Below are 25,646 nucleotides of genomic sequence, written 5' to 3' on the forward strand. Positions count from 1 at the left end.
TCTGTCTGGTGTTGCCAGGGCCACCACCACAGTTCAAGCATCACTGCCTTTCTTGAGCAGCCGGGCTTTCCTGCTTGTAGTTTTCCTCCTTCAAGCCTCCTTCCCTCCCCAGTTAATCTCCAGTTAGTTTTTTGGTTGGAGAGCGGTTATGACAACATGCAGCTCTCCCCCAAATGCTGTAGTAGCTCTCGGTCCCCCAGCCCTGATATCTCAGTGATCAATGCCAGGGCTCTCATCTTCTCTGTCTTCCTATCTCCGGGGCTGCTCCAACACACACAACCCATGTGTGCCCATGCCCTGTCCCAGTGGAGTGTGGGGCTCCTCTTCCCTTGACTGAAGAGCTTGCTGCCCTGGCCTGTGGTAGCTGGGCCTGCAGGTGATCCTGGCCGTGTGGCTAGCAGTTGCATGGCAGTCCTGAGGGTGGTGCTATTTGGGGGTGGGAGTGCAATACAGTGGGAGAGCAGTCACTGAGCTGTTTGCATGTCCTGTGTTTGGTTTTCCTTCCAGGTGGACAATCTTCTGCTGGTTGTCATGGAGTCTGCTCATCTCATACTTCAGAGAAAAGCTTTCCAACAGTCCATTGAGGGGCTGATGACTCTACGCCATGAGCAGACGTCCAGTCAGCCTGTCATTGCCAAAGCTTTGCAGCAGCTTAAGGTACTGTAACCTTGCCACCCTGGCCTCTGAGTGCAATGTCACATGGTATGGGGGGATGTCATTTGAGGGATGAGTGCCCCCCATCCTTCCTAGTATACACTTGTGCACATGTGTAAATGAAGCACTTCCCAGGTGTTTCCTGAAACTATAGAGCTGGGAAAGATGGAAACTGAGTGGTTTCCTGACCTTACGGATGTGCCAGGGCTGTCTGGTTGGCAAAGTTGAGAATGAGATCTCGGCTTCTTCCTTCTGTTAAGTTTCTTTCACCTTTAGCAGTTTTCAGTGTTTGCTACAGGTGCTCTTTCTGCATGGTCAAAGAGTTGCTTATTATTTTGTTCAATACATGATTCAGCCAAGTGAACTCTAACAGAAAGAATCGGTGTGGGCAGACGTGCAGGCCTTGCGGTCTGTAGCAGCCACAGCTGTGCACCTCCTCACTCTTTCTGTCTGCACCTGTGTTTGGTACTGCGTTCTTAGGTCCTGCTTTCCTAGGTCCTGCTTTCCTCGGCTTCCTGCAGAAGCTGTTGGTTAAGCCTTCACAGTACAGCACTGTGGCATCTTAGAGACTCCAGGGAAGTGCAAGTTGTTCAGTGAATGCTGGTCTTCTCCTACCAATCCAATTTATTTTATTTATTGATCAATCTCTTAGAAACTGTTCTCCCACCCCAATACCAAGCTAGGGTACTCTGTAGAATGGAGGGCGCTGTGCGGCCTGAGTTTACCTCAGCTTGGAGAACCTGGCTGCAGGGTGTGGACTGCCGTCACACTGAGAGGCCAGCACCTCCTCATAGCGTCTGGGAATTGCATTTTGGTAGCGAAGCTGGCAGAGTGTCAAACAGGAAGGCTGAGGAGTAACTGACAAAAGCATCACTCGGGCACTGATGTCCATGGGTCAAGGTCGCGGATGTGCTGACCAAGTATCACAGTCTGGTTTGACATATACTGCAAAAAAGGGAGACCATACTGGAGCCAAAGCTGGTGAAGTCAGATCGGCCCAGACTGAGGGTTGAGGAGTACCTGATTCTATATATTGAGCAGTGGGATTTTGGAAGATTTTTGAGGAATACTTTGCACTGAAATGTGAATCTATTGATTCTCCGTGTGGAAGGGTGTGAGAGATGGCTAGAAAGGGGGTGAGTGTGGGGCTAGCCTTATGTTGCTTAAGAGAACTTACATTAAGACAGATCTCTCAGCCTTTGCTCTGTTGACACTGGAGACAGTGATTCTTTGTTGTGTGGGGTGATGGGGCATCTCTTGTTATGTGAGGTGGTGGTGGTGGTGTGCTACCTAATATATGGGGTGCAGGGCGGCTCTTTTTGTTTGGATGATGGTAGGAGTGTCTCCTTTTGTTCGGAGTGGTAAGAAGATGTCTCTCCTGTGTTGTGGGATATTTGGCAGCATCCTTGACCTCCACCCACCAGGTGGCAGTGGACCTAACCTCCTCCTCTTCTTCCTCCTCCTCTTCTTCTTCCTCCTCTTCTTCCTCTTCCTCCTCTTCCTCCTCCTCCTCTTCCTCCTCCTCCATTGATGATCTCCTGTGGTTATTGTACAGAAGTGTCAAGGACATCAACGCCTGTTCAAAGACCAGAATGCGGTTAGGTGTGCAGCCGCTTCATGTGGTTGCTTCCACCAAGTGACTTGTAAGGTATTAAAGAATACTTCACATAGAGAATGGTGGAAACAGGATTTCTCTGTCACGTTTTGGATAAAGTGTCTCTGTGGTGTCTGCCTGTGGTGATGGTGCAATCCTCCTGTGGGGAGTGCTGGTTTGCCTCTCTTTAGGCTAATCATTCACGGTTTGGGTCTCCTCAGAACGATGCCCTTGAGCTGTGCAACAGAATAAGCGATGCCATTGACCGAGTGGAGCACATGTTCACCCTGGAGTCTGATGCTGAGGCTGACGAGTCCGAGTCTGCCACGCTGCAGCAGTACTACCGAGAGGCCATGATTCAGGGCTACAACTTTGGGTTCGAGGTAGGTGCCAGTGCAGGGGACAGCGCACAGTGCAGAGTCTGCTGTGTGGACTCTGCGCTGAGAGCGCTTCTGTTGTTTGTAATGTCGCCTTACACTACCATGGATTGTCGGAACATTAGCTTTCTTTTAAAGTTCATAGTTGCCCAGATTTTATTTTCTACTCACAGCTATTTCCTGTATTTTAAAACTTTCTTTAAAGGATATTTAATATAATAAAAGTATATTCCTAACTTAAATATGAATAAAGCATTTATTTACCAAACTATATTTTGTGACTATATTGTGTAATCCAGTGGGTCATTCAGAGTATGTATACTAATTAGATTGTCCTGTTCATTTTTAGAAATAGACATTTCAGGTAAATGCAGCATTATTGTGTATAGATGTTGCTTGGATGGTTTTGTTAATTTTGATGTATGTGAAATATTTTTACAGTATCATAAAGAAGTTGTTCGTTTGATGTCTGGAGAATTCAGACAGAAGATAGGAGACAAATACATAAGTTTTGCCCAGAAGTGGATGAATTATGTCCTGACCAAATGTGAGAGTGGTAGAGGCACAAGACCCAGGTAATAACCAAGAGGCACACTCGATTCTTACACAAGGGATGTAGGGATTCTGTTTCTGTGTACCATGTGAAATTTATAAGTGGATCATACAAGGAGAGCAATCAGTACTTTTAAAAATGCCATTTTAAAGTCTGTAATATGTCCTAAGCTGCATTCCTCCTAAGAGGGATCTGTGTGTGTGTGTGTGTGTGTGTGTGTGTGTGTGTGTGTGTGTGTGTGTATGTGTAAATCATCCCTATCTGTAACGCTCTGCAGTTGTTCCTCTAGCATAAAGTTGTCACTAAATTGTGTGATTGAAAACTGGCCTGGCATTCTGTAATCCATGTGGACAGACATGGGACACTTGGAAGTCACTTTCCGAGTCAGAACAGTGCAAGCCAGCTGAATGTGACGTCACAACCGTAGCCTGGTGTTACAAGCTCACAGGTGCTGTGGGTGCCACTGTCCTCAATGGCCTCGTGCTGCTTCTTGGTTAAAACTGACTTTAAAAAGCCATCCTGCCCTTTAAAAACAAAAACAAAAACATCACTGTAAGGTTGTCTGCTCAGGTGTTTATACAGCAAGCGTCCCCCCCACCCCTTGTCAGAACAGACCAAGCGTTTGGTAGTATGTAGCGTACATGTTACATGGAGACAGGTGCATCTCTGCCTATGGGTATCATTGCTTATGGGGAATAGTCTGCTAAGTTGCTTTTATTTATGAAAATAGAATCTATAGTGTTTAAATGTATTTAACTTGTATACACTTTATACTTGTATCATTTGTCGTTCAAATGGATAGTAACTAGATCGTAAGTCTCTAGTGACTTTTCTGCTGATCTTAGTGTTGTGTACTCTGCAGCACTTCTCCAGCTGTTATGTGACTGTTGAATATTTTCATATGACAGGTGGGCCACTCAAGGATTTGATTTCCTACAAGCCATTGAACCTGCCTTTATCTCAGCTTTACCAGAAGACGACTTCCTGGTATGGCATACTTCAAATATTTTTCTGTTAAATAAGAACCAAGTGGGTCACTTTTCTCTCCTTAATGTGTACTTTTTTTATGGAGTCCTGATTCCTCAGTACACTTTCTGTCATTTCTGTGAGGATGATGAGCCATTAAAGTCCTGTGCTCTTAAAAAAATGCAGCATGGTTTTCACTGCTCTTCTGTCATTACAGCTGTGTGCAGCTGACTAGCTGGTAGCCTCTCGCCCTCAAATTTCTGAAGTAGATGCTAGTGTCATATTTTATAAGCTGCCAGCTCAGTGGCTGCCCTTTGGAAGCTAATGGAGAGCAGGATTGACTGTTTGCCCTCAGTGTCCATCTTCAGAGTCAGTGCCATAGGCTGTTACTGCTCTGCTCAGTCACATCAGCTGGTGGTGTTGCACAGATGTGACTTCCCCTTCTGTTGCCCTCTGATCACAGAGACACGTTCATCTTTGCTTATTGATATCACTCATTCGTGGGAATAGTCTGCTAAGTTGCTTATTTGTGAAAATAGAATCTATAATAGTAAATAGTATTTAATTTGTACCCAATTTATGCTTGTATCTTTTGTCTTTTAAACTAACTGAAAGTATTTGCTTAATGTCAAATGTTGCTTTCAGATAGACTGAGTCTAGTGTGCTAAGTACATAACTAAGAATTTACTTTCTTTATCTTCCAATTTTTCTTTGGTTTCTAGAGTTTGCAAGCCTTGATGAATGAGTGTATTGGCCATGTCATAGGCAAGCCACACAGCCCTGTCACAGGTTTGTATCTTGGTGAGACCAGCACACACCGGGTTTGATGAGCAAATTGTCTTGAAATTGATGTCATTTGTAAGAATATTTTTAAAGATATTCAGAGGGTAGCAGAGATGAGGTTTGTGCTGGAAATTCCGCAGTCTAAACCCTACAGAAAGATTAAAATGGCAGCGTGAGGTGTTCCAGCAGCTGTACATTTGAACTGGTTTTTGTTTTTCTAGTGTTAATACAGCACCCTGTTCTCCTGGTTAAAATCTTTGTGTGTGGGGCACATGGGAAGGGGTTCCTTTGGTTCCCCTTATCTCAGGGATGAGGGTTATTTGTTTTTTCTATGCTTTTCCTTCTTCACCACTCACTTGGGTAAGTGTTGACTTGATTTCAGTTTTTAAAAATGAATTTCTTAGCTGGGCCGTGGTGGCACACACCTTTAATTCCAGTATTTGGGGGGCAGAGGCAGGCAGATCTCTGAGTTCAAGGCCAGCCTCGTCTACAGAGTGAGTTCCAGGATAGCCAGAGTTATACAGAGAAAGCTTTGCAAAAAAAAAAAAAAAAAAATTTCTGCCAAGACACAGTATTTTTATTTTTAATCAGATTTACAGTGTATGCTGAGTCCTTAAAAAAGAAAATATTTATTAAGAAAGATTGTGTCATTCTTGATATAGTCTGTGAGTACTTATGCCATAAATACTCTAAAATTGAGACCTTAAATTGTATCAACTAAGCCAGGCGTGGTGGCGCACATTTTTAATCCCAGTACTCCAGAGGCAGAGGCAGGTGGATCTCTGTGAGTTTGAGGCCAGCCTGATCTACAGAGTAAGTCTAGAACAGACAAGGCTACAGAGAAACCCTGTCTTGAAAAACAAACAACAAAAACAACAGATTGTATCAAATAGTTCAGAAACGGTAAATTTGATGAACATGAGCTACATTGGTTAAAGATACTTGGCAGCTACAGAAAAATTTAGTATTAAAACAGGCTTTAATCCCTGCTTTTGTTTTAGAATGTAGAATTCATTGCGTTTCTACACACGCCGTCTTCCCAGGCTATCCCGAAAGGACAGTTTCTGTTGTAAGACTACTCAAGTGCATTATAGAGAGGAGCTTGCAGGGCACTGTCTTCTCACACTCCGCTCCCAGTCCAGGAGCAGAATTAGAATTGATCTTCCGGTTTCTCAAAACGTTGTTCTCTGCCTGTCACGTTACTGTGAGGAAGCAAACAACCTTGACATGAGCGTTTCCATTTAGGGTGAACTGTGAGTAGACTAAAATTGCTAACACGTCAAGAGAGATCGTCACAGCCTAAGGACCATAGGAACCAGGTGGCTATTGAAAGCAACCAGAAGAGAAAGCCGTTAGAATAGACATGTCAATCCTCGCTCCCGCCGAGGTGGAGAGGTGGAACCGTGTCCATTTTGTAGTAGGAAAATCATGGTTTTACATTTCCCTTTGACTTTCTTTCAATTTTAGGACTGGGACATAACTTACAGATGGGGTACACTCCTAGCGTGTGTTGGGCGTGGTCTTTAATCCCCAGCACCATGAAGTTTGTCTATAGTAATAACATCTAATTTTATATGTCACACGGTCTTTAGATTTCAGTTCTGTCTTGAGTCGTACCTGCATCAATCTCATATTACCCTATTTAAAAGAAGAGGAGGCATCTTCTCTGGGGAGAAGTCAGGGCAGATCTTGTCCCATCCCTGGGCCTGGGTACCATTAGGTTGTGGAGCATAATTGTGTGTGTTGCGTCATGAAGATGTCCACCCCAGGACCAGTACAGGCGTGTGTGTGTGTGTGTGTGTGTGTGTGTGTGTGTGTGTGTGTGTGTGTGTACGCACGCGAATGCGCGTGTGCAGGATTTTCCCCACATGTAGGTGGCAAAATGAACCTTTTTGTTGGCTAGCTGCCCAGTACTCCTTGGCGATTCGCTGGTCTAGATGGACTCCGGTCGCTTGTTCAGTGGATGTTGTGCGGTTCGCACTGGGGTTTGCACAAACATGGTTTTGGCGGAGACGAGTTTGAATGTGTAACATAACTTCTCACTTTTACGAAGGTTCCATATTTGGTAATATTGCTTATGTTTCCACCCTGTGAGTGACGTTGTCTTGGTCACTGGCAAAGATGGTTACCATTCCAGTCCCTCTAAGTGGCCTGCCCTGCAGTTCTCTCTTGCCCACCTTAACACATTTCCTGGGTTGGCATTTTCGGCAGCTATCCATCGGAACAGCCCCCGGCCTGTGAAGGTGCCCCGGTGCCACAGTGACCCTCCTAACCCTCACCTCATCATCCCAACTCCAGAGGGATTCAGGTACTTGGCGGTTCTGCATCACGGACTTGTCTGCTGTGCATGCTCGTGCTTTGGCCTTAGCTGGGTGCTTGCTTGGGTGCAGGGTTCTTCCTTCTAATTGCCAGATGCTGCCTACAGCTCTTCTGTGTGTTTTCTTGAGGACACGCCACAGTGCCTTAGCTGCTGAGGAAAGACAGGCCTGTGCCTTTGAAGATACCTTAACTCCCTGCTCTCTTGTAGCCCCCAGCTACTCAGTGCTTTCTGGCTTTGGAGTACTTCTCTTTCTTTCTTAGAAAAAACCTTAGGAAAACATTTAAGTATACAAAGCACAGTGAACTCGTGACGACAGTTCTCAGTGTCTCTTTCACTGTTCTCCCATTGACGTATGTGAGTGCATACAGTTGTGATTAGATTGAATGTTCAGAGACACACTCGTGTTCACACTGGTGCTCTTGAATTGGCATTTCTGCACCTGTGGTAGTGAGTGTCCTCTTTTCCCACTTCAGAACCTTTAACAAGCTACTTTCATGTGGTAGGTTTTCTAGGTCAGGACCTTTGACACTATTTTTTCCCCCACACAAAGACCAGAACTTTCAAGTAGCAATGTGCATTTTATATTTTAGAGATTTTTTTTTTCCCACTTCCTACCCATGTATTACGTGTCAGTCCCCTTCTTGCCTGTGTTCCTGAAGCCTTTCTTCTTGCTTTAGCACCCGGAGTGTGCCTTCCGACGCTCGGAACCATGGCAACTCTGCCGCTGCCGCCGCCGCCGCTGCCGCCACCGCTGCTACTGGCCGCCCTGGCCCAGGTGGTGGTGACTCCGCGCCGGCCAAAGCTGTCAACACTGCCCCTGATACCAGGTAGTCCTGCTACACCAGCAGCGTACCTCCCACCCCAGTGCCCCCCCATGCCCTTCCGTGGGGCTCCTAAGCGATAGGATGTGCCACAGGGTGACAGCGTTGGGAGTGGGGTCCCCTGCCGGTTGTCACAGCTTCCAGACCCTGGCAGCAGGCAGCAGAAGTAGACCATTTACTGATGGTAATGTTTCTCCTTTGGAACCAGCATTAGCTAAAATGACCGCTGGCTCTGCCAGTCTTCGCCCTAGTGCACCAGAGGAAAGAACCTGGGGTGTACAAGGGGATTCGAAGCTGGGCCTAGCAGTCTTTCCCAGGTAGGAGCAAAGCAGTTCTTTTTTCATTTCACCCAGTGTCTGAGCAGAAGGGGCACTGCCCTTGCTCTTGTCTTCTAGGAAGGAAGAAGGGGAGGTATCAGAAGGAATGGTCTTGGGAGAGTCAACCAAATATAGCACCTAGGATGGTGCAGTGTAAAAGCAGGAAAGACATCGTGGCTTTGCAGCTCAAACAACTAAAATTTCCACAAACATTTCTAGTATTGCTACTTATTAAAATAATTAATATTCCTAATTTTTAGTCATAAATACCTATAACCTTAAAAATTAAAATGTTTTAGTTTAATCCATTAACAACAAAATAAACATTAATGTTCCCGTTTACTGCTTGTGTTTAGTATTGGAGAATTTCATGTGTGCTTCCACCTCACCATGGGAGCTTCCTAGACACTGACTATAGCAATGCGTGCAGAGTCCAGGGAAACGGTGGAGAGCACTAACCACTTCACTGCCCAGCTTCTCAGCTGCTGCAGCTGCGTCTGCATCGCACATGATGTTCCATTGTGGCCTGGAGACACCTGCTGCTGTAAGGCCAGGGACTGGCGCAGGACTCCGTACCGCAGCGGCTTCTCCCTGCAGCCATCTTAGGCTGTCTGTCACTGGTATTTGATCATCTCTACGTAGCATCATGTAGGTCTTGGTCTGACATCAGATCCACTTGCCCCCTGGTGGCTTTAGCAGCATCACAGCTTTGAAATTGTTTATTTATTTTAAAACAAAGAGGGAGAAACTTTGCTTTTGAGACATTGTGTTTGTGAACATCAATAGAAAAAGTAGAGTCCCACAAAGATACGTGGTAGTCCAGGACACCTGCCTGCCCTGCTCCCTTTTGTGGCACTCCTAGGAGTGTCTTGAGGGGCGTGCCAGGTCAGTGCATTCCTGCTTAGCCCTGCAGCGTATACTTGAGCACCCAAGTATTGGCCTTGGAAATGGCTATCCTGGGCTTAAGTTCTGTCACCAATATCTGTTTGAAAACAAAACATCTCTTCAGTGCTGGGCTCCCAGAGCCAGCGTCCACTGACGCTCAAGAGCTGCATGTTCAGCTCAACCCTGTTTCAAGCTGCTTATTACTCCACAGAAATGGTCAGACTTGTAACTTCACCCCAGAATCCTACATCCCATCCACAGATACACCACTTTACCCTTCCAGAAAGTTGCAAAACTGACTTATTTCATCATCAGGAAAGCAAGAAGGTAGACACACCGAGTGACCCCTTTGGCCTCCCAGGTGTGGCCCTGCCAGATATGGACTATGTGCCCTCCCTTTAGTTAATCCCCCAGCCCTCAAGTGCCACCAGAGCTATTTCAAGGAGCCACAGTCAGCAGAAGTGGTGCCACATCAGATGTGCACCGACTAGCCCAGGCTGCCATGGCAAGAGGAACCACATTATCTCGGTCTGCTCGACACGTGAGCACACATGGCAGCAGCTTCTAGAGCAGCGAACCCATTTTCATGTGGTCTTCAGTTACGAGTGCCAAAGTTCAACACTTCCTACTTAAACACAGCTTTGCCCCTGTGAGCAGTTCACCTCGTTGTAGGCGGCCAGCTGACTAACTCTGTCTCTAACATGCCGAGTCTCTTGCTCTCTGGGTGCTTGGCTACTGCTTGAAAAACTGTCAGACTCTCCTTTCTTACTGCTAGAGACTTGCAGTCTTTTGAACCGTGTAACAATTTTAGCAGTCTTGTTATAGCTAAGTATTTAAAGATAACTTATTGACAACCTTAAATGTGACATAATTTGGCTAATACACCCCTATCCGTGTTGGGCTTAGAAGGCGGAGCTTTTCATGCACTGCCACTTAAGTAGACGGCCTTTATTCTTGCTCCTGTTGTTAATGTAGAGTGAGCAAATTTGGGGGCCAAGTACCCTCCTGTCAGACCCCATGGGAGACCCTGTCTCAGTGGCAGCTCTGTTTATTTGGGTGATAGATTTTGTGGAGTTTGCCCACGTTGTCCTCTGTCCACTAGATGCCAGTTGCACCCTCCCGATTGCTAGTCAAGAGTGTCTCCAGGTGCCACCATCAGCCCCCAGGCACTACTGTGTTGTCTAGAAGAACCTCCCAGACCTTTCATTTACGGTTCCTTTCACTTGAAAGCTCAGTTTGTTTTTTGTTGACATTAAAACAGAGGTTCCAGTGTCCCTGAAAATGACCGCTTGGCATCCATAGCTGCAGAACTGCAGTTCAGGTCTCTGAGTCGACACTCAAGCCCTACAGAAGAGCGAGACGGTGAGTGTCATTGTGTCAGCTGCGTTTTCCACCAGCACATCTATTTATCTTAGTCCACCAGTTCTGATGTCCTTGAACTCACAGGAGCGTGGGAGCCACCGAGCTTTAGCTCACGCTTAGCCCTGCCCACCATGGCCGTTCAATGTAGCCTTGCGTATTCTACGTCCTCTTCCTTGTGTTTTCCTTTTGATGGTTCAGCACTCTGACTCACACTAGAATACAGAACTGTTAGTGTGTTTGTTGTAATATGGTGACAGTACCCCAAAAACTGCCTCTCAGATAGGGTTCCCCAGGATGCTACTTTCGTGCAGATCTGTTGTCTGTGACTTGTGGGAGTCTGTTACAAGAGTCTGGTAACACTCTCTTGATTAGGTACCATTTTGTAGCAGTGAATAACAGACATCAGACTCAGTAGGAATGAGTCCACAGTAAGAACATATCGGCAGTGACTGTTGCTGTTCACCACCCCAGCATAGTGTAGTTCTTCATGAATCTTACTTTGTATGAAAACCACTTCCCGCAGAGCCAGCATATCCGCGAAATGACTCAAGTGGATCAGCACGGAGAAGTTGGGAACTTCGCACACTCATTAGCCAGACCAAAGGTACGACAGCAGAGTTGCACTTGACATCGTTCAGGCTCTGAGTCGTTAGGTCCTCCGATGTCATGGTCCCTGCCGTGGCCTCTGTGCACAGTCTGGTTTATACAGTGTGTGGCAAGGGCCTTTGGGTGTACTCATCCTTTAGCTGGATAGCTGTCCGCGTCTGTGAATGTAAGTGCTCATTCACCCCCATGCTGAGAAATCAGGGAGAACTTTGGCTGCTAGGAGGTGGCAACTATAAGTTACTGTGACATCTCCTGTCAGCGGAACTGGGGAGGAAGTGGGGGCGGGGCGACTCAGGCAGATGGAAGTATGAGGTTAACATGGGATTCAGAGCCCAGTGGCAGCAAGAAACAGCTTTAGTGCAACAGCTCTGTGTTGATTTGTGTGTATTGAGCGAGAGACTTCTGGATCTGAGCCCAGAAACTGGGAACGAGTCTCTGTGTTAGCCCACCTGTAACCATGGTTACCCTACTTACAATGGTGGGCTTGACTCTGCCCTCTTTTGAAAACAAATACCTGGTGGTTAGGTAAAATTGGGAACCGCTAGGACTGTGTCCCTCTGTAAAGCTGCGATTCCCACTGACATGCTGAAATCTAAGTCTTCTGCAGAAAGGCTCACTAGTGTATAATTACACAATCGGTTCACAGATACTCTGACATAGCGGTGAAAACTTGTCCAGGCAAACCTGGTATATCATAATTTGCATTAAAAAAATTAGATTTCCAGGCTTTAAAAAAATGACTGTGATAGATAGATAGGATATAATTAAAACATAAATCTTTGGGAGTGTCACTTTTGAAATTAGCCGTAAAGTCACCAGATCTTCAAAGATCCCTTTGTCTGCTAGACAAAGCTAACGCTCTCGGAGAGCTACGTCGTGAGTTGTAAGCCATTAGTGGCTGGTGAATGTAAGAATGTGATGTCACACCTGAGCATGTGCACTTGTGCACACATAACATGGAGTACTGTGTCCTGGCTACGGAGGAGGAAATTATGCTGTGTGAGGAAAATGGGTAGAGTTGGAGTTCACGGCTACTGTTTCCTTGTGTCCTCTTGGAACCCAGCTTTCCTGCATTCTGGGCCTGACGATCTCACGTCTCTCCACAGACTCTGCCTCTAAGCAGGGGCCTATAGAAGCTATCCAGAAGTCAGTCCGGCTCTTTGAAGAGAGGAGGTATCGAGAAATGAGGAGAAAGAATATCATTGGCCAAGTTTGTGACACCCCTAAATCCTATGATAACATCATGCATGTTGGATTGAGGAAGGTGACGTTTAAGTGGCAAAGAGGAAACAAAATCGGTGAGCAAGCCAAAGGGCCATCTTGGTAGAAACGAATTCTTTCTAGTGTTTTTCACGATTCTTTTTGCTGTTCCATTTCTAAAATGTGTTTAGAGAACAATATAAATGAAAATTGAGAAAAGACTTTTAGGTAGTTGAATAAATTGATTAGTTTTGCTCAATAATTCCAGAAGTTTCCACTTGAGAACTACTGAAATTTTGCCCTCTTGTTCATCTGTGTTCTTTTATTCCTACAAGAATATTTGAAAAGAGACTGTATTTAAATCAGGATAGGATATCATGGCCTTGCCCCACCCTGTCCCACCCTGCCCCACCCTATCCCACCCTATCCCACCCTGTCCCTTGCCCCCTCTCCGACAGGCAAACATGCAAAACAATAATATTGCTTAGTTAATTGATTTCCAGATGGAATTAACTCTTAACAAATAACTAGCAGTGGAGTGTGGTGTCCGAGACTCTTGACTCGCTAAGCATTAAGTCTGAGAGGCAAATACAGTTGTAGACCTCTGTGGACAGCCCGAAACTAGAGATTCTTCACACTATTTAGGACCAAACAGTCAAATACTTTGTAAAACATCTTAATGGTAGCTCTTGATCTCCTTCAGTCATATGCCCCTTGGTTTAGTGTCCCAGAAGCGATATGGGAAAATTCCTCTCGCACTTGGCATCTTATAGCAGTGTGGCCAGGGAGGGTCCAGACATGCTACGACCATTTCCTTCTGCCCCAGCGCAGCCCACACCCCCGAGGAGACCAAGGCTCGGAAATCTTCTGGAGCAGCGGATCACTTCTCTCCATAGCTCTTCTGGGTTTCTGACAGCACATTTATTCTGTCATAGTAGCATTTACAGACAGGACATATGCAGGGATGTGATTAACTGTGGATATCAGGGAGCAGTAAGAACCCCTTTAGACTTAAGTAGGAAACTAGAGCGAGCATAATGACAGCTCTGTAAACACACTCCAGAGTCAGAGGTGACGTAAGCTGCAGTGACCGGAAGTGTGGCCTCTTGTGTTGTTCACAGGAGAAGGGCAGTATGGGAAGGTGTATACGTGCATCAGCGTCGACACGGGGGAGCTCATGGCCATGAAGGAGGTGAGTTGCGGTTCCCTGGGCCTTTGTCTCAGGTAAATCTGAGTGATTTGTCTTCAGGAAAGCCACCATGTTCATGGCCCTTGTGCATACAGCTGGCCTCAGGAGTCTTGAGTGCTGAGCTGCTTGGCCTGGGTCCTGTGTTCCAGCATTGGGCAGTTGGGGACAGCTGGCAGCTACCTGAGATAACTTAGTGGAAGACTGAATACTCTAGAAAGGGCTCAATGATTTCCAGTGCAAAGCAGGTGGGTGTGCCTATGGAGGCGGCTGTGGAAAGCTTAGGGAATGGAGCCACCACTGTGGGCGCTTGTGAGGAAAAGCCCTTAAGATTCAGAACTGAGGATGGCAAGAGCAGAGGAGGCTGAGGAGTGACCAGTGGGGGCCTTCTGGGTGTGTGGGACTCGGCTCAGGGCGACGGAGCATTAGCCCACACTGACCAGTGCGTTATCAGCCCCTTTTGTCATAGTCGTTACAATTTTAATTGACAATATAATTTTATATATTTATGGTTTGTAAACTGTGTTGATAATGTGAAGTGATTGAACCAAACATGTTCATCATCTCAATTTTGTTAACTCAAGTTTACTCTTTAGGATACCTTTAAGTGAGTACCATATTATCCGTAGTCACCCTTTTAACAATTTGGAATAATTTGGGAGGGTGTTAGGCCGAGTGACACAGGAAGCCAAGCACAAATGCTGCACAGCTTCGCTCACATGTGGAGTCCTGTACTAACCATGCATCTGTTATGGGCGGAGCCAGTCAGATCCCTTTATGTTGTGAGTGCTCTGGGACTAACTCTAAGTCAGCTGGTTATCAAAGCACCACAGAGGGAGCGTAGGCAAGGAAAGCCATAGGCATGCTGCCCTGGTCTTGGGGTCCTAGGACTGACATGTCAGGAGCCCCATAGTAACCATGATCTTCCTCTTCCAGATCCGATTTCAGCCTAATGACCATAAAACCATCAAGGAAACTGCAGATGAGCTGAAAATATTTGAAGGCATCAAGCACCCCAACCTGGTCCGGTATTTTGGTGTGGAGCTTCACAGGGTAAGTGGCTTTCACCACACTGAGACCCACTGGGGCACAGCCCAGCCTGGTTCTGCAGCCCTGGTCTCCCACTGCCAAAACCAGAGAAGTTTTTCATGAACTTTAGTCGCAGATTGTAATCATCAGCCCCACGTCATGAATGCTGTCAAGCTATCCTGCCGCTTTGTCACTTGACACACTATATACGATCATTTCTTCCCTCTGTTTTTAATAAGCCTACGTGGACTAAGAAAAACCTGAGAGCATCCCTGTGTGGAGTGATGAGACAGGGAAGGAGGACAGCCAGCTCCTCACAGCATGTTGCGAGGGGTTGAGCGTCATTCTGTTTTCACTAACGGATTTGTGACTGACAGGGATGTGTTTCAGTACTTGGTGACCCCTGTAGGCAGACTGTCACTCCCTGTCTGAGGTTGCATGGCTGGTGGTGTCAGGATGAACGCACGTTACCCTGTGAGTCCCTGACGTTCTTCCCAAAGGAGCTGTACAGCCCCAGACAGAAGGCAGGTGGCCCCTCTGCGGGAGCATCAGGCCAGCTGCCCCCTCCCTCAGCTCAGCAGGAGGGCCCTGGGGGCTCCAGGCTTCCTGCCACGTTCATGTGGGTGCTGTGTTGCTCCCCAGGAAGAGATGTACATCTTCATGGAGTACTGCGACGAGGGCACGCTGGAGGAGGTGTCAAGGCTGGGCCTTCAGGAGCACGTCATCAGGCTGTATTCCAAGCAGATCACTGTTGCCACCAATGTCCTCCACGAGCACGGCATCGTTCACCGAGACATCAAAGGTTCGCCTCCCCCACCCGGCTTCCAGGGGACGAGTCACTGCTTTCAGTGCTTCTAAAGTGGGCCTTGTGCCAAGAAATGACAGAGAGCCCAGGTGTCTGTGCCTGAGGAGAAAGTCCTCGCTGTCACCTGTGCAGTCCACGTTAGGGAAGTCGGTGTCCTGGAATGGAGTGTGCTGCTCTGCAGGCTACTTTGGTGCAGCTCACTCGGCTTGCTGGACACTTGTGACAAAACTCCCTTTCCTAAGCTGGGTCAAAGCCGTTGTGCAATCCCATCCGAATGCGGGTTGTAAGTACACGAAATGAGTGAACCCGAAATGCCTGTGAAGCAGAACATGCAGCCGTGTGTTCGGGGTGGAGGTTTGTGTACACCATGCTTTCCAGTCACAGGAGAGCAGCTGCTCCGCCCCAGAACTGTCCTATGTTCAGTGCCTGAGCCACACCACAACCTGTCCCACGTTCAGTGCCTGATCCACACCACAACCTGGCACATGTTCAGTGCCTGAGCCACACCATGACCCTGACCCCTTTGAAGAGCCCAAGAGATAATTAAAGCAGGAGACTGCTTTTCTCCCTAATTGGCTCAGGGTTGCCTCCTGTCCTGCACCCTGACATTAGCCCAATTATTAAAGAGTGACCTGCCTCCTGACCGAGGACTAGATCCCATTTCTGGGCAGCCGTAGTTACACTGGAAGCTGCCTTGGCCTGGGTCTGAGACTTGTCCATGGTCTGCTGAGCGCCCCATCCTGAGGCTCTCCGCTATGCCAGCGTGGTGGCTGTCTTGTCTGTCCACCACAGGCTTTGCTGGGTCAGTCTGGACATTTGCTTAGCGTCATTGCCCACGTCCACTTGTCCCACTTCACACTCAGTCTCTGTCATCCCCCAAGGCAGACTCTCTGAGCCCTTAAGTCAGCTTATCTCATCATCAGTCTGTAGCTAAGAATGACTAAGTGTGGCCAAAGAGAGAGCAGTTTCTAAATGGCCACTGTGAGTCGTTGTAGAGACCAGCTTTGGGAAGCTCTCACTAGTAACGATAGGATTGTCAGCGGTTCATTGCAAAGCTGTGAGCACTGTGTTACTTTGCCAGCATGTATGTCTATGTAAGGGTGTCAGATCCCCTGAACCTGGAGTTAAAGACAGTTGTGAGCCACCATGTGGGTGCTTGGAATTGAACCCAGGTCCTCTGGAGGAGCAGACAGTGCTCTTAACTGCTGAGCCATCTCTCCAGCTCCCACTCTGTTACTTTTAAAGTGTGGTGTCTGATTTAATTCCAGCAATGCTGACTTGCCTATAATAATATAGGCTGTGTACTGAGAGGTGAACAGTAAACCCGGGGAGTGAGATAGGTGTGTGTTGCTTGTAGGAAAATTGGAATGGAAAAATATGCAGCACTACTTTTAGTTACAGTTAAAATGAGATCAGATGCCTTAGTGTGTGACTCTAAAGCCCCAGCATGTGCAAGTTTTTTTCTGTGAGTCCCTTTTGCCCTTAGCAAACAGTCACAATGTTCAGGGACTGACACACACACACATACCTGGGCTTTGTATAAAACTTCTCTATAAGAGTGTCTAAGTTGTTAGTGAATTGTGTGTGCCCTGGTGTTAGTTCGTAGTTGTGCTCCATACATTTTCCTGTGGTTGTGTACGGTAAGTGCGGGTCACAACACTGCATTTTATTTAGTTTGTGAATGACGCTTTTAGGAGTTGGGATCCCTTCACTATGTCCCAGAGCCTGCTCAGCAGCTGCTTATTTCTCTTCAGGTGCCAATATCTTCCTTACGTCATCTGGACTAATCAAACTGGGAGATTTTGGATGTTCAGTAAAGCTTAAAAACAACGCCCAGACCATGCCTGGTGAGGTGAACAGCACCCTGGGAACAGCAGGTAAGGCCTAGCCCAGGCAGCCTCTGAGCTTAACTTGAGGAAGGCCTCTTTCTATCTCGGAAGGATGCCTAATGGCTTGCGTTGGTGGGATTGGAACTGAGCTAGTTAAATATCCACTCAGGAGGTAGCTACTTGGTGTGGTTGACTGCTGTTGGGTTAAATTTCCTGTTTCTTCTGAGAATACAGTTTGTTGGAAATTTTCACATTGAAAGTTCTTTCTTAAAAGAGAATTCTGTCCCTAACATGTCCATCAAGTTGACTTGGAAAATGAAGGCTTTTGTGGCCTGTAACGGGGAAGACATCGCCAGGATTATTAATGTATTGCGTAGTGCTGTTGATACATCGTGCTGTGCCACTAACCCTTGGTATTACCGTATTTGGCTGTAAAGCTTACATGGCACCTGAAGTTATCACCCGAGCCAAAGGAGAAGGCCATGGCCGTGCTGCAGATGTCTGGAGTCTGGGCTGCGTCGTCATAGAGATGGTGACTGGCAAGGTAAGCTCCCTGTGCACCTGCAGGAAGACTCTGTGTAGGGCAGCCACAGAACCGACGCTTTCTCCTAAGAGCTGTGGTCAGCTTCCTAGCTGAGCTCGTGACCAGAGAGGAAATGAGGCCCATGAAAAGGTACAGTAAGGTCCAGACAGATAACAAGCTGAGAAACACCGGACTGCAGGGCACGTGTCGCCGAGAGCTTTTAGGAATGAATTTATGTTTCAGCTGGAAACATATACACTTGAATTAAACAGAGAAACAGGCAGCCATAGCCACCTGATTTTTTATAAAGGTGTCAGTAAATGGAGAAAAGACTGTGACAGATGTGCAGGAGATCCTTGTCTCTCACTGTGGATCAGATTCCTTCCTGTAAGATCATAATTCTGAAACTGTGTGAGATTTGATAAAATTGGGGACTATTTAGGACCTGGGTAAGGACTTTGTGGTTGGGACTGCAGTAGTAGGAAATAAGGCCAACAGACAGACAGACAGACAGACGGGGCTCATGATATTAAAGTGCCCTGGGCAGGTTCTGTGGAGACGGCGCAGTTGGAACGGTGCTTCCTGTGCAAGCAACAGATTCCTAGCATGCATGTAAAAAAAGGCTGATGGCAAAAGCACATGACTGCAAGCCCAGGTCCCGCAAGGGCAGAGACAGGAGGCTGTCTGGAGCTCGCTGGCCAGCAGCATAGTAGATTGACGAGCTCCAGTGAGAGACCCTGGCACAGAAAATGAAGTGGAAAGCACTGAAGGCTGGCACTGGGGTCAACCTCTCACCTCCATTAGCATGTGTGTGTGAGTTCTCAGACACACACACACACACACACACACACACACACACACACACACACACAAGAATATATATGTGCACACTAGAGCTTCTGCATTGCAAAGGAAAGAGTTAACCAAGTTAAGGGGTAGCATGGAGAGTTGGACAACAGGGTAACTATGAGAGAATACAAAGAACTCAATAAGCAAACAAACCAAAAAAAAGAGGGAAAAGCCGAGCAGAGTTCTCAAAAGGAGAAATACAAATGCCAGTCAATATTTTAGTAAGTGTTCAGCATCCTTAGCCTCGGGGAAGTGCAAGTGGAAGCTACACTGAGGCTCCCTCTCACCTGCTAGAGTGGCTGTCAATAAAACAGAAGGTATCAATACAGACGAGAGTGTGAGGAAAGAGGAGCTAGTACTCACTGTTGCTGGGGTCTGAACCTGTGCAGCCACTGTGGAAATCCACGTGGAGGTTTCTCGACCTATCATGTGACTCAGCTGCACCGTTCACAAGAGTGTGCCCAAAGGACTGTGTGTCTCACTAGAGACCCTCGCCCGTCCATCACTGCTTTATTAACAACATGAACAAACGGAATCAGCCTAAATGACCACTAACAGAGAAGTAGGATAATGAAAATGCAAAATGTTATTCAGCCATATAGAAAAATGAAATCATGCAATGAACAGAACTGAAAAATATTAACTGAGGTAACATGGGCTCAGAATGATCAATAGTATAGTCCTTCCTCACATTCAAATCCCAGCTTCTTAGTTTTAATATGTACATATTCATGTAGGAGTGGCTGGATATAGATGCCAGGAAACTAGAAAGGGTTCCAAGAGAGGAGGCAACTAGGTTTTAAGGGAAAGTAGTAAAAAATACTGGGGCTAGAGGTTAGATAGGGAGATGGGGGCGGGGGGAATAAGGAAACATGAAGTCCAAGGTTTACATCTGCATGAAGCCTGCACATGGATGCTTACAGCGGCTTTGTTCAAGAATTGCCCAAACTTGGATGCAATCAAGGTGCCCTCCAGTAGATACACGGCTCAGCAAACCACGCCCCCTGAGTCTGCGGGGCTCGGTTAAATGGACTAACAAACCACCGTGCCGCATCCGTACATAAAGAAGTGGGCTTTGGATCCTCTAAAAGATGGGGAGGGGTAAGTGATGAAAATGCTCTGACATTCAACAGAGAGGCTTGTTGTGAGAGTTCTTCACAGCACTGTGAGAGGCAGGCTACAGGGGCAGTGAAAAGGACCTATGATCTAGGCTTAGTGGGCACACCTCTGTAACCACTGCACTTGGAGGCTGAGCTGGGTGGGTCATGAGGTCAGCAAAGCATCATGGTTGCAAAGGTAGGAAGTAAAGGGATAAACAGGAAAAGAGTTCCTGGGATGTGGAACTTTTCCCTATTGCATCAGCGGCTTTCTCACTGTGGTGACCAAATGCCTTCAGAGTACAGTTAGTTTTGGCTCATAGTTTAAAGTCCATCCTGACTTTAAGGCATAGTGCATGAGCAAGAATGTAAGGCATCTAGTGATATCATACCAGCAGTCGAGAAGGGGAGGAGACCCGAAGTGGAGCCACGCTATAAAACCTCAAGACCTATGTATCCCCAGTGGCCTGCTTCCTTCGCAAATGCCCCACCTCCTAAAGAGTCCACAGCCTTCCAAAACAGTGCCACCCTCTGGGGACCAAGTGTTCAAAACGATTTGCCTGTGGGGGATAGTTCGCATTCAGCCCACTACAGATAATGGATTCCTGTCAGACTTGTATCTAAACCCACAGACTGTACAAGACAGAGAGTGAACCCTCATGGTATGTGCTAGTCAGCAACAGTGTGGACCTCGGCTCACGAGATTTAAAACACTCTGGCTAATAGGAGCAGTGGGAAGGTAAAGGCAAGTGACGGTGTGCAGGGACCACTTCCCAGGCAGGTCTCTCTTACCTGAAGCTGCACTAAAAAAAAAAAAAAAAAAAAAAAAAAAATGGGGCAGGGGGAGAAGAAGCCTGATTGTTAAGAAGAAACAGGTGGCCATCCTCATTATCTCCGGAATGGTACATTTAGAGGTGAAACTAATTTTCCCTTAGCACATGAATCCCATTTATCAGATGTATGACATTCGCTCTGAGGTATGAGGAAGCAGTCATGCTTCAGACAAACTTCAAAGTGGGGGAGGGGGGCGCCCTGGAGCATGTTTTCTATACATGAGACTTGATGTGTTTCACCCTAAATCAAGGAAACATTGCTTCTGATGAAGATCCCGCTGCTGACTAATTACACAGATGTGTGATGCATTTGGTAGTAATTGCACAGATGTGCGTGTGTGCAGTATGTGGCTGCTGTCTGGTGTCACTTACGCAGCACCAGACTGGAGCCTGAGCACCGTCAGGAGACAGTGGCGCTTTGTCGGCCTCACTTGCAGCTGCTGAGAGGGTGTAGTCAGAGCTCGGAGGGGATGGATGCTGACATTTCCCTCGGGTGGAGCGAAGGATGGTCGTGACACCTACGTTATTCTAGTCAAGCATGTGAGAACAGGTGGGCCGAAGAGCATGTGTTGGCAGTAACTTAAAAACACTACGTAAACTCAGGTGTGGAGGCCTGCTCCTTGTCGCTTCACCTATAAAATCTTTCCTATAGTCACAATGAAATAAGGTTTGTGGTGATGGGATTTTCATAGCCCCACAAGGTGGTCGAGAACGTTGAGTTTGACGTCTGTCGATTGTGAGGTGGTGGTCACTGGATGACACTGCACTAACGCCACATCCCAGTGCAGCAGGCAGGCCGTCGCCTCCTGCCTCTGTTTAGATGCACAGTCTCACCGGAGCACAGGCATACCTGTTGTGTGAGGGGACTAGCTCCAACTTGTCGCTGGCCAGCTACCTGTCTCCCTGGGGGCACGGCCACCATTGTTAATGTGTGTCTAACACACACTGTACGGTCTCTAAGCCCGTGTTTCCTGTTTGGTCCCTCCAGCAAGTGTTTGCTGACCCTGACAGATGTATTCTTCAGATACCTGGAGAGGGACTGGGCATCTGTGGCTGTGACTGTGTATTGCTGAGGGCTGGTTCTTTCCTGTCTTTACAGCGGCCTTGGCATGAGTACGAACATAACTTCCAGATTATGTACAAAGTGGGAATGGGACACAAGCCACCGATTCCCGAGAGGTTAAGCCCCGAAGGGAAGGACTTTCTCTCGCACTGCCTGGAGAGTGACCCAAAGATGAGATGGACAGCCAGCCAGCTCCTCGACCACGCTTTTGTCAAGGTTTGGCCCATTGCTGAAACCACCCTCCTCAGGCTTAAACACTTAAGTTTGGTTTTGCATCTGGCACAAGAAATTTGGAAACTTAAATATTAAATACTTATATCTAAAAGGACAGGAACTAAATGGCCTCAAGTAGATTGGAGTTAAATGTCTTAATGTATCAGAGATTTGTTTTCAGTCAGTGTTTCCTGAGGCCCTTCTACTTGATCTGTCTGACAGGAGAGCACAGTGCTTGCCCTTGAGAATGCCTGGTCATCTTGGACCTGTCACTAGGATAGGAGCTGTGGTGATGGCATATATGACTTGTGGGGTGGCTGAGGGTTTAGTGCCCTGTGGGAGTCAGGGGCAGTTCTGGAGTCTCTCTGAGATGATGTGGCCAGGCCAGAAGGGCAGACAAGGTGTCAGGCATGGAGAGGCTGATGGGGACAGAGCCATCGAGGGGCTTTGTGTGAATGAGGTGTGCGGGAGCACGGGATGTGGGAGGTGGTAGAAGATGAGGCTGGAAGAGGTGCAGGAGCAGCACAGAGGCATCTCCGTTAACACAAACAGCCCCACAGAGAAAGCTCCTGAGGGAAGGCGCTGCACGCTGCGGAGAACGGCAGTCAGAGCCTTGCTGAGGAGTTGGAATGGCCCTGGCTGAGGAGCAGATTAAAGCTGCTTAGGGTGGCCCCACCTCCTGGCGAGCCAGAGGGCAATTTAGGCACTGACAGGCTCTTTTAGTTGGGTGTTTGGATGCTTGGGGCCGCAGTCAAGAGATCCGCCAAGGTACAGTGCGCTGTAGCGAGTGGGCACACAGGTGTTGCTGGGGTTGTGTTAGGAGTGTAGGGAGGGTGACGACAACACACTGCCAGGCAGGAGTCCCTGATAGCAGGCAGGAGGGTGGAGCCTGGGCTCATGTGCATGGACTGGCTACAGAGACATTAGGGCCTAGCAGTGAAGGAACAGTGCTTTGTAGCTGTAATCTAGATGAAATACACTGCCCCACGAAGCTGTCCTGTGCTTGGCTCAGCCTTCCCTGAGAGCAGGCATGCCACTCTCATGCCACATGACTCTTTTCTGAGGCTTCCCTCACATGTCGGGGTGCTGGTGCCAAGGGGGTCACTAGGTTTTGCCTGTGGGCCAGAGGCCATGCGTTTGCACACAGGCACACACACGGATATGCTTGCACCAGCAGGGCCTCAGCTTTCCCTTGCTTCCTCACAGGTTTGCACAGATGAAGAGTGACGCTAACCAGTCCGTGGCCTAGGAGTGTGTGCACAGCATCCCCTGATCACTACTGTATGTAATATTTACATAAAGACTGCGGAGTGCAGTGCAGCCCTTTTAGCCTCTGACACTGAAGAGCACACAGGGGACAAGCCTCCCTTCTCCTGCTGCTCCTGTTGGGACACGGGACGCTCCTAAGGACAGTGTTGACAAGGTTAAAGACGCTGCGTGTTAAGTGCCATTACTACTGTACACGGACCACCGCCTCTGTCTCCTCCGTTCCTCCTGTGACCGAGAACCGTGACATCAGTGTAGTGTTTTTGAGCTTCCAGGGTTCAGAAGAAACTGTAGTGTTATCAGGTGTCCAGGACCGTATTTTAATCTCCCGTTTGTTGAATGCTTTGACTGTGAAACCTCCTTGTTGGCAAGCTGCAGGTTTGTTACGCAAAGGCTCGTAAGTGAAACTGAAGAAAAAGCTCTTTTTCAATAAATGGTTTATTTTAGGAAAGCTAAGTTGGTGTCTGTTTCTGGCTGGCAGTAAGAGCTAGCAGGACATGGCCGGGCATGGTGGCGCATGCCTTTAATCCCAGCACTTGGGAGGCAGAGGCAGGCGGATCGCTGTGAGTTCGAGGCCAGCCTGGTCTACAAAATGAGTCCAGGACAGCCACGGCTAACACAGAGAGACCCTGTCTCAAACAAAACAAAACAAAACAAATTAAAAAAAAAAAAGAGCTAGCAGGACAGAATGTGGAGGTCTGCTGCTCCCCCCGCTTGCTGCTCCTCAGTAGAAACGGCCCAGCCGAGCTTGCCCAGTGGGACACTGAGCCAGGTGTGTCCACCCTGCAGTCTGTAGGCCATGTACATCTCAGGGCAGCTATGAGTGTGGCCCAATGTATTGTAGGTGGCAGCATATGACAGTGTTTAAGGTTGAGCACACTAGACCTAGGGTCGGCTTGCTGACAAGTAGAGGGCATGACATAGATGAAGGAGCACTAAGGTGGCCATGCTTGGCTGTTGCCACTGACAACAGTCAGCATAAATCCACAGCAGAGGCCTGGGCCTTGCCCCATGCTGGGGCTCTGGTTGTTGCTGGTTGTGTAAAAGCTGGGGCAGAGGGAACAGGGCTGGGTGATTATCTCGATAGGCAGACATCTTTTCAGAGTAAGGGCAGATTTTGTCATTGGTGACATTTCTCTTTACTGCTGTTTGTTTTTTTAATGCTGCACCTTAAAGATTCCTAAGTCACTTTAGATCACGCACTTACTCCTTACATATAGCAGCCAACCCAAGCTGGGTTATTTTTCAAGTGTTCTTGGTCTCTGGGTAAGAGTTGAATTCCCAGAGAAAATTTATTAGGATGTGTACAGACATTAGGATTTTATTTAAGATGTTCTTGTTTATTCTTTCAGTTACAATTCACATTATGTGAAGGGTTCACACCAGTGGGTTTTAACATAGCTGTAGAGGTGTTTCATAATTAATTCTAGGACCTGTCCATTGCCCACAGAAGAAACACATTCTCAATTAGTCACTGCTGTGGACACCTGTCTTTGTGTGACCATTCACCTGCTCCCTGCCTGGCATTTGCGCAGCAGGGGCATCCGCATCGTCGGGGTCTTGCAGTGTGGTGCTCTCTGCCTCTCACTTGGTGCTTTACTGAGGTTCTCATGAGGAGCACGAGCCAGCGTGTCTTTTACTGCTGCAGAGTCCTGTCCCACCACACACATGTGCCACCTGCTCTGTTTGCCATGGACTTGGTGGTGGGCACTAGACGCCGCCCTCTTGGTATGTTTTCATACCTGCCAGGAGTGCTGGGCAGCGTGTCGGTTTGTATTTGAGTTTTCAGAAGGTTTTGAGCCTTTTCCAAAGCGACTGTCATCTCGTTCCTCCAGCAGCTGGCAGGCGTCTGGGTCTCTGCACCTTCAGTGCTGTTGCTCTCTGTGATAGTGAGGCGGGCTTCCCTGTAGTTTTGATTTGTGTTTCTCTAATGATGGAGAGCTTTAGTCACTGTGCCTGGTGGCCATTCGTGTAGCTCCTGTCTGCCTGCCTCTTGATATATAGATATATCCATTTATTATTTGTGTGTGCATGCACATGTGTGTGCATCTGTGCATATGCATGCTGCAGCACGTATGGTCAAGAGATGAGAAAGGGATAAATGGCTGGGCCCAAGGTCATTGTACTCCTGTTGTGAGGCTTGGTGACAGGCTCCTTCACCTGCTGAGACACCTTGCTGGCACCATACCTATCTCCTTTTTGAGGGAAATGCCTGTTCAGATATTTTGCCAATTTTAAAATCAGGCAATTTGTCATCTTGCTGCGTTGTAAGAGCTGTCTTTGAATGGACCCTTGAGTAAACCTCTTTACCTAATCTGAGGTGTGCAGATGCGTCTTTCCCCAGTGTGCTTTATCTGGTGTTTTTGTCTGTCTGTCTGTCTGTTTGTTTTGTCATGTCAGTGAGAACCAAAAGTTTATGTTTTTAGAAGCCCACTCACTATCCTGTTCTCTATTGCTTGTGCTTGTGGTTTTATGTCTAAGAAACCACATCCTGACCTAACAGGCCATCTTAGAT

At 47.5% G+C, this 25,646-nt stretch overlaps 1 protein-coding gene across 2 annotated transcripts in view; it reads left to right on the forward strand.

Annotated features, from left to right (window-relative positions):
- Window positions 1-23,604, forward strand: part of Map3k4 (mitogen-activated protein kinase kinase kinase 4) — a 90,171-nt gene extending 66,567 nt beyond the window's left edge. Inside the window, exons 11-27 of one of the 2 annotated variants that reach the window (XM_051164622.1) lie at window positions 508-657; window positions 2,470-2,631; window positions 3,067-3,200; window positions 4,087-4,165; window positions 4,867-4,933; window positions 7,139-7,235; window positions 7,925-8,074; window positions 10,532-10,632; window positions 11,156-11,236; window positions 12,345-12,536; window positions 13,560-13,630; window positions 14,561-14,677; window positions 15,296-15,455; window positions 17,213-17,335; window positions 17,725-17,831; window positions 21,689-21,868; window positions 23,072-23,604. In XM_051164622.1, coding sequence (XP_051020579.1) covers window positions 508-657; window positions 2,470-2,631; window positions 3,067-3,200; window positions 4,087-4,165; window positions 4,867-4,933; window positions 7,139-7,235; window positions 7,925-8,074; window positions 10,532-10,632; window positions 11,156-11,236; window positions 12,345-12,536; window positions 13,560-13,630; window positions 14,561-14,677; window positions 15,296-15,455; window positions 17,213-17,335; window positions 17,725-17,831; window positions 21,689-21,868; window positions 23,072-23,092 — 1,992 coding nt within the window. In that variant the 3' untranslated portion in view covers window positions 23,093-23,604. The remainder of the gene's footprint in view (window positions 1-507; window positions 658-2,469; window positions 2,632-3,066; window positions 3,201-4,086; window positions 4,166-4,866; window positions 4,934-7,138; window positions 7,236-7,924; window positions 8,075-10,531; window positions 10,633-11,155; window positions 11,237-12,344; window positions 12,537-13,559; window positions 13,631-14,560; window positions 14,678-15,295; window positions 15,456-17,212; window positions 17,336-17,724; window positions 17,832-21,688; window positions 21,869-23,071) is intronic. The other variant, XM_051164623.1, reaches the window with a different exon arrangement.
- The last annotated feature ends 2,042 nt before the right edge of the window (window positions 23,605-25,646 follow it).

Source organism: Acomys russatus, chromosome 21 (assembly GCF_903995435.1).
Source record: "Acomys russatus chromosome 21, mAcoRus1.1, whole genome shotgun sequence".
Lineage (NCBI taxonomy): Eukaryota > Metazoa > Chordata > Mammalia > Rodentia > Muridae > Acomys > Acomys russatus.